The 14,616-nt window shown below is 36.9% G+C and overlaps 1 protein-coding gene across 13 annotated transcripts in view; it reads right to left on the bottom strand.

Annotated features, from left to right (window-relative positions):
• Reps2 (RALBP1 associated Eps domain containing 2) overlaps positions 1-14,616 on the bottom strand; it is a 270,779-nt gene that overhangs the window by 116,476 nt on the left and 139,687 nt on the right. For 5 of the 13 annotated variants that reach the window (XM_063242948.1, XM_063242951.1, XM_063242953.1 and 2 more), the window contains exons 9-12: positions 12,003-12,097; positions 6,419-6,488; positions 4,881-4,934; positions 460-505 (exon numbers count right to left, since the gene is read on the bottom strand). In XM_063242948.1, coding sequence (XP_063099018.1) covers positions 460-505; positions 4,881-4,934; positions 6,419-6,488; positions 12,003-12,097 — 265 coding nt within the window. The remainder of the gene's footprint in view (positions 1-459; positions 506-4,880; positions 4,935-6,418; positions 6,489-12,002; positions 12,098-14,616) is intronic. The other 8 variants (XM_063242954.1, XM_063242956.1, XM_063242960.1 and 5 more) reach the window with 3 other exon arrangements.

The raw sequence follows: 14,616 nt of genomic DNA, 5'->3' as shown, positions 1-14,616 counted from the left end.
ACTCAAAAGAACCATAAGCACCGCTCACTCAAGCTTTGTACCCGCTTGAAATCATAAGCATTTTCCCTTATCTAGATTTTAGTTCCTAAATTTCCTACTACTTGATATTTACCTTATAACAATAGCAAATTTTATTTGTTAGTTAACTTTTAACCACATTTTTCTCTGTCCCCTTATTAGCTACTATCCTGCCCAAACTGGTTCACTGCACACAGCCCACTTCCTGTCAGGGGGACAGAGAGCATCAGGCACTACGCTCTAGCTCTGACAACCAGAGACTAAGAGGTTTCCCAGCATGGCTATGTGTTCAATGCTGGTTTCCCACAATGAGTGAAATGGCCCCATACTTTCAGCTTCAAATTGAAAGACAAAAGAGATCATGGTTTAGGTTTTTGGCTTTTATTTCTAGGCAGAGACAGGACACAAAGGGCATTAAAGCAGAAATTAAACAAACACTACCTGGATCTTGGTCTTGCTTTGAGACTGTTGGAATCCTTAGGAATTACTGAAACAAAGATTAATTGTTGTTTGTTTGGGTTTCATTTCTATAGTTAAACAGGGTTACATGCAGCACCTGGGCTAGTACAGAGCACATAAAGTGGTAAATGCGACGTAGGGATGTCACATGGAGAACTTGAGGGCTCCCGCATTTTCATAATTTTCTAAATTTATTTTTAAACCCAAAGACACAATTAAAAGGAAATAAAACCCAGCATATTTCCCCTTTGTCAGAACACTATTCTGAGAAGCCATTCTCAAATATAAGTTGATTACTGAAGACATTCCAGGATAAAAAGACAAGGGGAACACCGGAGGGCTTCTTAGTCTGTCACAATAGCCTATAATAGATTTTGAACCAGACTCCCCTGAAGACTAGGAAGAACTTTATCCAACTGTACATTATCTTAACATACACTATCAGAGCCACATGGCCATAGAAAAGCAAAGCTCCTAGAAGCTAACAGGAGCTCTGCAATTTTTCCTGTAAGGAAACATTCCTATGCCATGTTTCTGTGACAAAACCAGACCAAAAGTATTTTGGCACCCATATGACTGTTTTTCATCTAATTTAGGTTATAAACTAACTTACTACCAACAGTCATGGAGCCCAATTTCCCACCAGAAATCATGGGTGGTAATTAGAAACATTTATAAAAATATCAATTCCCTTATTATTCACTCTTCCATGAAGGACAACTTTAGAAACCAGTAGCTATGATAAGATTTTGCAAATATTGTAAATTTTTCACCATTAAATGCCATCAAAATTCGTAGAAAGACAGCTAGGAATAAGGAACAAGGAGGATATAATTGTTTATTTGTCTTTACAAATTCTGCCAAAAAGAAAATATCTAACTGCATTATTCCATCCTCTTGTACATTACTCAAAGATAAAAGCCCTCCATGGTATGAAGGAACCAGCTAGATTGATGACAATCATTAAAATCCCAGGATTAAATAAGCAAGACAGAAAGAGGAGCTGGAAATCCTCACAAACACTAACGACACAAAGCAAACTACCAAGAGCCTGGACATGGTCAGCTGCAGAGGACAGTATTTCTCCCAACTAAACACTGAGCCTGCGATAGTGAGAATACAGGCACCTCCAGTTTTAAACTGAAGCACTCCCACAGTCCATCGAAAACCCAAGGAGTCTGAGTCCCTTCTTGCCCACATCACATGCCCACAACTAGATATAGTTGCTCATGCACAAAGTCCAGGGGCAGAGACAGGCAGCATACATGGACCTTTATCCCAGCCAAGGAAACTGGTCTGGGGTTGGAGGACCAATAAGTGGCCAGACTCACCACAGAGCTGGATATAGACCTTGGAACAGGCTGATCACTGCTAGCTCTGTGCTCCCCTTCTGCCTTCTTCCCCACTGATTTCAAGTAATATTTGGGCAAGAGACGTCCTGGCTGTGTTAAATACTATTCCCCAAAGCAGATCATAATAACCGTTAATTCCTTTGTCAACTGTCATTATCTTTGTCTTTGCACTGGTGCAGGGATGGGTGTGGAAGGATAGGCTCACCCTGCTAATGAGAGATAGGCAGACAGACAGATGGAGTGAAAGTGTGGAAGAGCAGTGGTGAGACAGGACCATAGACCAGGATGGGAATCCGAGGCCCAGGTGTTCCTCCTGGCCATTACATTAACTAGCTGTTATGTCCTGGATTTCAGTTTCTTCATCTACTGAGAGAAGACCATGAAAATGCATCCTCTTTGTCATGGGGACAGAGAAAAAGGTAATTGAATTGAGAAAATTGAATACATTGTCTAATTACAAAACATTACATGGTAATGCCTAAATAAAAGGATGCTAATATTGCAAGCCTGGAAATCTGGTTTCTAAGTTTACTTCCTACCAGGACAGCAAAGGAGGTACATATGGGAGCAAGTGACGAAGACAAAACTGCTCTACTATGGCAAGATCATGAGGTGATCACTGGCAGTGGAGCAGCCCTAGAACTACCAGCATCAATCGGAAAATCACACTATAAAAATAAACCAGCCTAAAACATCTCAGCTGGCCCAGAGACTTCAAAGCAAAAATCACCACTGTGCAATATGCTGTGCACTGCTTGATTAAATTAGGCCACAAAGGGACATGGGGTAAGAAATCTCTTAGAATCCCCTAACACAAACTTGCCAGTGATTAAGAGAGTAAAGGCATATGGAAAAATATTTAACAAAAAATGCCTCCACTCCCTGGTAACATAGTACCACCTATCTGTCAACCACCACATCACCTTGGTTGTCATTATTATTGTCATTAATATTACCAGCAACTCTAGAGAACAGAGCAGGAATATAGTACCTCTCTTTCCCTCTGAAAAAACACATCCAAAGCAGTTCTCCCCAGGTTTTAGAATAGAAAAGGCTGGAAAACATTGTTCTAAGGCTGGACAACATTGTTCTAACTAAGGTTGGACAATAGTACTCTAGCTAACTCTTCCATCAGCCTCTAAGCCCCTGAAACCCTAGCAGTATACATCTATGAATGTCTGCAGAAATGGCAAAGGCACACTGAGTTGTGAATTCAAGCAGAAGTCAATGGATGGATCGTGGCCTCTCATTTAGTTGGAGAGAGGGAAGAATGACAATATCCTGGAAAACTCCAGGCATGTCATCTTTCCAGGAAATGAGAATGAGAAGAAAGCACAAGCCTAAAGATAGGCCTCCACAAGGCCACAGCTGATCTGGGATAAACCATTCCCAGGGTACGGACTTCCATCCAGAATAAGAACTACCACCTTGAGATGCCTGTGTCTCCCAGAGGGATGCTTTGAGTTGAGGAATTCCATAAAATCCAGAGAAGGACAGCAATGAGAGAACAAAGCAGAAAACACACAGCGTATTCCAAGTACAATGTGAGACACATTTAGATATACTTCATGCACCATGGAACACCTGTTAGGTTTTTTTTTTTTTGGTGATGTCAGGTCCTTGTCAAGGAATATAAAATGATATCTAAATTTCATGCCCCAGAGAACATCTGATCTCATTCTAAAATCCCTAGAAAAAAAGGGAAAAGTTAGGATTCTCAGAGGCTACTGGAGAAGCATCAATTTAACACTTCAAATTTAAACAACTTTTACTAATATCATAGCATGAATTTTCAAATGCAAAAAGTGGGAAGTACTCATGGTAGCACCAGAAATTAGGGGCTGGAAAGAACTGGCCTGAGGTACCTAACATACACAAATAGAACATTTCTTCCTATGATGAATGAATCCAAGTGAGTTTCAAAAGTCAAAATTAGGCTTAGGAATTTCCACCAATTTTGGAATCATGATTGATCTACAATCTTAATTTTCCATTCTGTAGCATCGCTTTCTAGAGGTAGTGGTTCCCAAAACAGGATGAATACCAGAATCACCCGGGGAGCTTCCATGCATTCACATTCATTTATTTATTCATTCTCGTTCTCATTTCTCTTTCTCTCCTTCCCTCCCTCCCTCTTTCCCTATCTCTTTACTCTTCTTCCCTCCTTTCCATCTCCTGCTCCTTCCCGCTTTCTCCATCCCATTTTCTCTTTTAAACCTTGAATGAACTTAGTGTTTGGGAAATATTTTATCACAGCATAAATTTCAATGTTACACTGATTCTGCTGTTCCAACTTTAAATAAATAAACCCAGGATGACAGCTATTTATCACAATAAACATGATATAGTTATTCAATAGGCAAGATGAAAAATAGTGAAAAAGTAGCAACTTCTTTCATGTCTTCTAACCAGGGTTCTGAATAGTAACGTCTTCTGCAGTCCATTGATTTTTTTAGCTGGGATCATCTTGTTTCAACAAGGGCTCCATCAAAGGATCTGAGGACACAGACCCACCCATTTTCTACAATTTCACAAATTCCATTTCTCTAGGAAAATGTACAACATAACTTTTCTTATTCTCCTTGCAATCTACTCCATGTATAAGCACATATAGTTGCTTTCCTGGCAGTGAAATATAAGGAAACTACAGTATTTGAGTTTTTACTTTGGATAAGGAAAATATCAATCCTAGGTTTCTAGCTGGTCTACCTTTTATGGATTTCATACTCTAAACAGAAGGTACGGGGCTTATTCAAATCATCTCAATCCGAGCTTCTCAAATTTGTACTTTGTGACAAGACCCTTGATTCAAATTGAGTGATTTTTTTGGTGAAAGTTTACATTTAGAACTTTAAAAGAACTCATCCTCTTCTCATACATGAAAACGGTGAAAGGGTAGAGAGTCAAAAGGTTTCCATGTAACAAGACCCAAGACAAACATTTAGAAAAACACAGATACCCTGCCACAGAGGTAACAATGTTCTTGCAAAACTGTCATTTTAGAAATTAGAAATAATTACAAGGAAACATGTTACAATGGTTTTCTCCTACCTGGATCCTCAGGCACATCCTTTGGTAAGACTTCATTGAGAGTACTTTTCAAAACTAGAGGTGTTTTGTTTCATTTTTCAGGAACAATAAAGAGAAAAGAAGAAAAACAACAAAAATCTATGAAATTTTATTTCTCACCCTCATCACACTGAAACAAGAATTCCCAGTCATCACAAAAACAGGTCTAGCCCACCTCTAGGAATTTCTATAGCATTTTCTAAAACAATAAAGACCTCTTCAAATATGAAAACAGATTCTTGCCCTATTTTAGAGTAAAGATGTACAGGTATCTTCAGCTTCCCAGAGAGCCTCTAGTGGTTAGCAGAATTATCAGGAAGTACAGGAATTCCCTCTCTTCAATTCCTGACAGCCAGATAAGGATATGCAAATGTCTGGGAGTGGAAACCGGGCTTCAGTGTTTTTAAATCTTGCACAGGGTTTCCACTGTGCAGTCAAGCAAAGATCCACCAGTTAGGACAATGATCATAGTATATGAGGCCACAGACAATCTCTAGTTCCACCTGACTCTACTGAGCAAGTATTTAAATAGAAAGCAAGAAATTATTGTTGCTAATGAAAAATGTATTTTTCATGATTAATCCCTATACAAATATGCATCAATGTCAAATCTCAACAATAAAAACTGAAATGGCTTCACTTCAAATAAGCTTCTCTCGTTCACGTGTAGTGACTCAATCTCAGAAACAGATGGAATACTGGCTTTAGATTTAGAAAATCTTGGTTCTTATCCCAGTTTTTTTTCTTTGTTTGCACAAGCAAATGATTCACTTTGCCTTAACTTTAGTTTGCTTGTCTCCAAATTTTAGTTGATAAAACATACCAGTTTGTGGTGACTGAATAAGACAGTCTAAGAGGAAGTACCTGGTAGATTGCAAAACATTACAGTAAGTATGAGGATTGGAGGAGAGGGTACTTTTTACACATTTAGACATTAAAAGCCAATTCATCTCTGTGCCTAGCTGTAGCTCTAACAAAAAACACTGCTGCAAGGCTTCTCAGCTGCCCTGTTAGTTGAGCAAATTATGGTTGGGCTCCACGTCACATTCCCATATTCACAAAGTCACTGAGAAACAGATGAAGTAGTGGGACAGGAACTCTGTTCAAAAGAGAACTGTCTCATGGATTAAATATGTGCACAAATGTGCATTTACATTGATCTTAGATTTACATTGATCTTCTGCCAACACAAGACATTAAGCTCTCAACTCTTTCCATTTTCAATTATTCCCTAACTCAGGACCAGATTCCAGTATAAGGTATCAAAAAGCCCTAGGTCAAATTATAATAGACCAGTGCCCAAAAAGGACCAATGAACTGGGGAATTTGGACACTCAAGTTCTTGCTACCACTTTATGAATTATAGTTTTATGGCAACAATTTGAACTACTTAATCTATCTAAATGCATTTATATTTGATGACTGTCTTCATATGCTCTAGAAGCTAGCCGGTCCAAGAGAAGTAGATAAGGAAACAGAGGAAAAGTGTCTCTAAAGGAAAAAAATACATCACTACATACCTTGTTTGTCATCACCAGTCACGTCTTGGGTAGGGACAGGAAAATCAGTCATGTCTTTAACAGATGTCTTCTTGGAAAAGAAAAGTAAATAAATTATACAGGTTGGAATAATAATTAAGTGATGTGCACATATGAGGAGAATGTTTTAAAAGCTGTATTTCTTGCCAAAATTTCTATCTTCAGTAAGTCCTGACATTAAATACCACTTTATTATTTTAGTTTCTCAGTGAGGTATACATTAATTTGTACTGAAATTTTTATATACACAGAGGAAAGAAATAAATGATTCAGAGCAAGACATGTGTACAGATCCTACATTAAGTTTGAATCCAGACTAACATTCATCCAGAGAATTGCAGAGCATTTGTCCAGTCAGTCTTTATAAAGTTTTTCACAAGTAGAGAGGTTCCAATAAGTGGCCAATAATGTGGCTATTTGCTAGGACAGTGGTGACAAAACTAAGGCATGTGTTCCACAAACTTAAGTCATGTGTTTTGATGATGTTCATTATCATCAAAAGCTCTAAAAGGTTCACCATCACTGTGCTAGGCTCTGTCGTGCAGGTGTCCAACTGTGTGTGATTAAAATAGTTACTTTGACATAGAATAAGAGAGTTGTGTTGATTAGCAGATCAAATTTTTCTCTTAACTCACACAGGAAGAAGGTCCTCATTTACACTAATAAGGTAAATACCTAAAGTGAACAAGTATGAATTTGTTTAAACTTTACTATTACAATTTTGGGGGGGGGGACTGGGGATCGAACTCACAACCTTGCACTTACCAAGCAAGCATTTGAACCGCTGAGCTAAATCCCCGGCCCACAAATTTCTTATACATAAACCCTTAACAGGCTTTCTATAGTTAATAATAGTGTATATCACACTAGGAAATTGCTGAGGGGCCATAAATGTTCTCACTACAAAAAAGGACAATGTTGTGATGTGATAGATACGTTAATTAACTTGAGTATGGTAATAATTTCACATTGTGTATATCAAAACATCATAAATATATACAATTTTTATTTGTCAACTAGATCTCAATAAAACTAGGAAAAAACACGCACTCTAAAGTCTCTAAGAAGGCTAAATTAAAGGATAATATATTTATATTTGCTTTATTTATATAGGCAAACTCTAGAAGGTTATCTAAGAATGAAAGGTTGACTTATTAGATGAGGCAAAGGTATGATAGGAAGATTTGTCACCAAATCCCTTTTCATTTTCTTTATACTTTAAACATACTCAAAAATCAAATATGGATAAATTTGAAAACTCAAAGACAGTAAATTTTTGGAGCTATTTGATGCTACAAAAGGTTAATTAGTTTACCACTTGGAACTCAAAGAACCCCGGGGAAATAAACAATACTTCCGTTTTTAAACTGTTGCCCAAAACAAAGTTACAGTACTACTTGGTGGTAAGTTGACCTATGATTTATCAATACTCAGTCAAGTAATTCTTGGCACTACAATGAATCCTCCAGATATAATTTCCAATTCCAAATCACTTATTATAAGTAGAATACACAATGTATCTTAGTAATGCATTTCTTTCACTGTCTTCTCCCACCTGGATTATAAATTAGATTCCCTCAGAGAAGAAACTTATTTAGCACTAGACAGTGTAGATTTTAAAGTCAAATTAAATTGTTGAAATTTTTAAAAAACAAAACAATACAATGATATCCCATGTCCATGTAGTCTCAGGAAACTTATTCAGATATCAACAGCCTCCAAACTGATCTATAGATGCACTGCAAATCTCAGGGAGTTTTGAATTTGACAAGCTTCTCCTAAACTTCATAAGGAAATGCACAGGGTCCACAATAGCCAAATATTCTTGGAAAAAACTACAAAAGACTCACACTTCTGATTTCAAAACTTACCACCATCTTAACAAGATAGTGTGGTGCTGACATAATCATAAAAGTATAGATAAATGGAATAGAATTGAGAATCCTGTGGTAAACCTATACATTTAGAAGTGACTGATTTTCAACCAGAGTGCAAGACAATTCAAAATGGAAATAATGTCTTTTCAATATGTGGTGCTGAGACACCTAGATATACATATACAAAGGAATGAAACTGGACCCCTTCTTCAGAGATACACAAGAATCATTTCAAAATGGGTCACATAACATAGAGATAAACATAAGACTTAAATCTTTAAAACTCTTAGAAGAAAACATGAGAGTAAGTCTTTATAGTCTTACATTAGGTAATATTTTGTTAGATATGATACCAAATCCACCAACTCAATAGTTGTAGGAATCCACCAAAGAAGAGTCACAACAGCTAATAAGCACGTGAAGAGATGCTCGACCTCATTCATCATTAGGAAGTTCAATCAAAACCTACTAAGAAGAAAAACCCTTAGGATTGCTTATATAAAAGAGACATACAACAATAAGTGTTAGGTTGTGGAAAAGCTGAAACTTCATATGTTGCTGATGTGAGGTTGTAAAATAGTATAGCCTCTTTGAAAAGCAGTTTGGCTATTCCTTAGCAAATTAAACTGAGTTATGGTACAATTCACAATTCCACTGTTAGGTATGTTCCAAAGAGAACTGAAACATATGACCACACAAAGAGTTACACATGTGTTCACAGCAGCATTGTTAGTAATATATAAAAAAGGAAAAAACATAAATGTCCGTTCATGATGAACAAACAAACAAAAGGTGGTATATCCATACTCTGAGTACTATTTAAGCAATAAAAAGGAATAAATCACTGATAAGTGTTATGACCTGAGTGAACCATAAAAACATAATAACCTGGATGTGGTGGTGCACAACTGTAATCCTAGCACTCAGGGAGGTTAAGGCAGGAAGAACATAAGTTCAAGCCCAGCTTGGGCAACTTATTGAAACCCTGTCTCAAAATAAAAAATAATAAAAGAACAGGAATGTAACTTAATGTGAAGGCCTACCACTACACACACACACACAGAAAAAAAAACTAAGAGAAACCAGTCACAAAACATCACATACTATATGATTCCATTTATATGAAATGTTTTTCATAGAAAAATTCAGAAACAAAATTAATTAGAGGTTATTAGAGGCTGATGGAGAGAGGGGAATGGTACGTGATGCTAATGAGTATAGGGTGTTTATTTGGGGTAATGAAAATGTTCTAAGACAGGGATATAGTGATATCTGATAAATCCTGTCAATACACTAAAAACTACTGGAACTGTATATTTTAAGTGGCTGTGCTATGTCATTTATTTCTCAATAAAGCAAGTTTTAGAAACAAAGATCAATAATCTTAAAAAGTTGGTAAAAAGGAATAAACAAATTAAAATCTGTAAGTTTTAATGAAAATAAATACAGGATTACAGCTCTGGTTTGTTTAGAAAAAGATGAACTGCTATGTAAACTTCGCATGACCTAGACCTCAATTAGCTATAGGTCTGTTCACAACACAAATAATTATACTATACTGAAGTCACTGTTCACAGAGCTGGTACCAAAACCTGAACTCCATGCAGTCATGATACACTGAAAAACTCACAGAAAGAACAATGAGTAATACATTAGAAAAATGTAAAATATTTAATCATTGCCTATTAAAATATGACCTGTATTTCTTGATGGTCAAGCCATCAATTAACCCTATCACTTCATCCTTGAATTTGTTTTACTACATTATCTAAAAACACCTCATCCTCAAAAATAACAATGTGGTTGGTAAAAGAGGTTTTCATTGTTCTTTTGCTTTCTTGTTTGAACAAAGAAAAGGTAGTTTTCAACCCCTTCTCTCCAAAGAAGCCAGGTAAGGTATACAAAAGTCTATGAACCTACTACACGTAGCATCCATAAAGGTGTATATATTGCCACATAGGGTGTGTGTTTGTGTGTCTGTCTGTGTTTCTGTGTGCATGTATGCATGTGTGCATGTGTGTGTGTGTGTAAAACGAAGCTATGGCTGCCTGTATATATTTGTTCCTCTTTCCTTTTAGACAGATAATAAATGACTACATGAGTCAGCAACATAGTTTCTACTAAGAATAAAAACAATATTGTATTATCTGTCACTATTGGAAGAGAAAAGTCCATCTAATACAAGATAAATTGGAACAATCTGTTCATATAGAAAGATAAGAATTTGTATGACATTTTTAGGATAATCAGCCATTGACTTCATAATGTTCCTCAAGCAGGGGGTCATGGCACACACATTAAAACCCCTCCCAGGGGGCAACTGGTCAGAGCTATGGTGTTATCCACCCGAACTTGATAGAGAAACCTCTCCAGAGAATTCCAGAGCCCAGAGTAAACTGAGAGCCATGAAAAGCAGAGAAATGCATCTACTTCTTCATCAAATACATTCTGCAGAAAGAGAAACTGAAAAAACAAAATTCTTCAAATAGTACATTATTCCTCCTGAAATCACTTTTCTTTATATCTTTTCTTGGCAAGTAGAAACCTGCTAAGGAAAGTGCTATGAAAGCTACACTTCACAGAAAGAACAGCAGAGCAGAAAAGAGAGGTGTTAATCAGAAGGAGCCCAGAGAGGCAGGCTTGGCTGGCTGGGGAGTATGGAGCACGTTACTGACACATACAATATAGGCTTGAAAGCTCCATAGGAGAGGGTAAATAAGTACACAGAGTTCTGAGAAATCAAGAAATATCCCGATACCCTGCCTTTGACTTCTACCATCTTGTATAGTTGCAACTCATGTCAGGGAGTTCTAATGGGAGCCTGTGAATAAAGTCCATTTACTTAAACATTTCCATACTCTGACTTGGATTGCATCATATCCCATAAATATATACAAGTATTATTTGACAGTATATTTTTTAAAACTTTTAAAAATACTCCCAGACTGGAGAGCAGGGAGTACTAAAGATAGAGCCTAGGGCCTTTCACATGTTAGGCAAGCACTCTACCACTGAACTTCACCCACAGTCTTGATTCTAGATTTTTTTAAAGAAGGGAACAGCAGGTATCGTAGCAATTATAATAATGATGATGATAATGACAGGGGTAAAGATAATAACAACTGTAACCATTCTTATTTATTGATTCATAGCTAAGAATTACTCCACACATGGCTAAGCTTTCTATCAAGGGTTCAATACCACAGGAATTTGGAGATCATCCAAATCAATCCTCATTTGGTCAAAAAGTAAAAAATACTGAGGGAGTTCTGAATGTGATTTGGAGCCCCATGGATAAATATGTAGTCCTCAAACCTCTTCAAAATTGTGGTTCACTTTACTTTGCTAATATCCAGCTACTAAAAACTCAACTTACATTATTCACTAGGTACTTAAAGCATGGTTACAGTAAATACGTTGGTCAGCATTTTCTGGCTTAATTTGGCTATACTTAAATAGCATTTCTGGAAGGTCAAGAGATGTTGCTTACTTCACCAAATTTAGTTTTGGGGGAAAAGAAAAAATAATTATGGACGCAGCCAGTCTATAGATTTGAAAAGCCAATCCTCAAACTAATTACCAAGTGTGAAGAGAAAATGCTACAAAGGTTCATCTTCCCAAGTTTGTAAAGAACATAGACTAGTGATTTAATTCTCTACAATCCTTATTTATTAAGATAGATCTTTTACCTCTGTCCGATTCAGTTCACGGGCTTGTTGGTTTGTCGGCACTGATTCAGAGTACGAATCAAATAATGCACACTCCCACTTGGGCTTAGGAAAAGCTAAGAAGAAAGAAAAAGAGTACGTAATATACTACAGCCATAGTGCTTCCTATCAGCTTTTCTATGCTTGTTAAATATAACAGTATTAGTTATATTATAGTACCTATAGCACTAATCATGCTTAAGTAGTATTCTAAGTCCTTTACTAACACAATGCCATACTTCCATGAGCCTTGTTTTACACATGATGAAACTGAAAAACATGGAGGTTTAGCAACTTACTCAAGGTTATATAGCTAGTAATGAAGAGCAGAGACTTGAATTTCTAACAGTGTTCTTAGCACTTCGTGGTATAACATAGCAGTCTCTCTCTCTCTCTCTCTCTCTCTCTGTCTCTCTCCTCTATCCCCTCCCCACGCCTCCCCTCCCCCTCACTCACTCTGTATGTGTGTGTGTGTGTGAGAGAGAGAGAGAGAGAGAGAGAGAGAGAGAGAGAGAGAGACTAGGGATTTCACCCAGGGGCTCCCACTTGCTAGACAAGCACTCTATTACTGAAATACATCCTTGGCCCTTTTTATTTTTTATCTTGAGAGAGAATACCACTAAATTGCCCAAGCTAGCCTCAAACATGGAATCGTCCTGCCTCAGCTTCCAGCACAGCTAGGATTAGGCCCATCACACCCAGCTCCTCATAGCAGTCATTTTCCACAGTAACAATCACTCTCTCAGTATGTTAACTTTTAACTATGCTACTAGCATAATTTTTAAATGTAGTAATCATGGCAATAGTTTGAACTATGAATATTAACTAAGAAAATACTTTATTTTAATTGGAAATAAACAAGACTTACAATGATGTATATCCAAGATAACATTATGAAGTGTATACTTTTTGATTAGCAGAACTAATAAAAATAAAAGCATATATTCTTACCAAATTTAAAGCAAATAAGAATTACATGATGGGTTTCTTCCAACATACAATAGTGACAGTGGCTGTCAGTTGGGTTGCTGGATAAATTAGCATAAAGAAAAGGCCATGCAACTTGGTAAGCTAATTATCTCACTGCCAGCTACTTTTTTTAATTTTAAAGACAGAAAAATCCAACAAAACAGAACAGAACGAAGCCAATGAAAACAAAGCAGCAAAACTGGTACAGAACTTCAAAGCAGGATACTAGCAAAAAACAACACTAGCTACCATAGTATATCTTGTTATCTTCACAATAGCTGCCCATTTCATCAGATACAGCAAAATCAAATCAAATCCAAAACAGAATAAAACCAATCAAAACAGAATACTGAATAAAGCAAAAACAGTTAATCAAAACACAGCAAAACAGTGAGAACAATAACGGATTTCAAAGACGAGATAGAAGGAAATCTCCCATATTTGCTATACTGCATACTGTCATCCCACCAGCTATTTCTTAGAAGCAGATTCTGCTTTATCATTCTGTCACAAAGCAATTCAGATAGAAACATCTCGACTAGAAAATTTGTCAATATTCTGAAGAGGAAAAGCATTTGGAGCAGATAATAAACAGAAGCTACAAATTAAATTTGTCAAGCAAGCCATGAGGAAGTCAAAAATTTTACTGATGTATGTCTGTGACACGTAATAATTATATTCATTGTGGGAAATTGGTGCATATATACATTCATATCTAGATCATTTCCATAGCCCTATCATCCATTTTCTCCACTTCCCCTCATCCTCTTCCCTATCTGTAATAATTGTTTTCTACCATCTCCCCTTAATTTTACTATTTAATTGATTTATATTTTATGTTTCTCATATGAGAGAAACCAAGTGATAATCTTCTGCATCTGACTTGCTTCACTATTTTAATCCAATGCATCAAAAAGAATTTTAATCAAGCGTGGAAAATGGACTGAATTGTCTTTAATCCTTACCCACTTGCAATAGGGACTGAAATGCCAACACTGCTCCTCAGTACAGTACGGTCAGGGTATCAGGAAGCTAAATGTATTTTCGTTCATATGCCCACTAGAGTCTGAACTTTGCTGATGTTAAATGGGGCAAACTATGGGCCCTGTTGGTTTTTCTCACCATGTGGTCTGTTTCCTTGGTAAAAACTCAACACCTTTCAAAGCATCATTCTTCAATGCAGCCCCAAGAGCAGTTTTACCAAATATTAGATTTGCTTTTATAGACTACCAATTTAGTGCTCTGGTTAGAACTATAAGACCCGTGCCTTATCCTGGGAAAATCTCACAGAGAAAGTAAATGCTTCCAAAACTAGGAATAACAATTAAATGCTAAGTCTCTCTCCAATCTGTCTATATCCCTCCATCTCCAATGTCACTAACCCAGAGAGAGTCCCCACTGCTCCTGATAAGACTGTTACCTAAACTCTCTTCATTTCCATTTTTGCTCCTCAATACCTGCTTTTTGAAAGGGTAACCTGCCTGGTCATTTCACATAGTGAATCGGATTTATCACTCTCCTACCACTGTGTTATTCTTTGTGTCCAAATGTCTGCCCAGAGAGCCTCATGTGATCATGGGTAGGGCTTTTCAGAGGTGGCAGGCTCTAGAGTGTAAATTATTCTACT

The sequence above is a fragment of the Cavia porcellus genome, unplaced genomic scaffold, assembly GCF_034190915.1.
Source record: "Cavia porcellus strain 051 isolate PalLab524CR breed Dunkin Hartley unplaced genomic scaffold, mCavPor4.1 scaffold_33, whole genome shotgun sequence".
NCBI lineage: Eukaryota > Metazoa > Chordata > Mammalia > Rodentia > Caviidae > Cavia > Cavia porcellus.
Note: the sequence above shows the minus strand (reverse complement) of the source record. Positions and strands in the feature narration are given on the sequence as shown.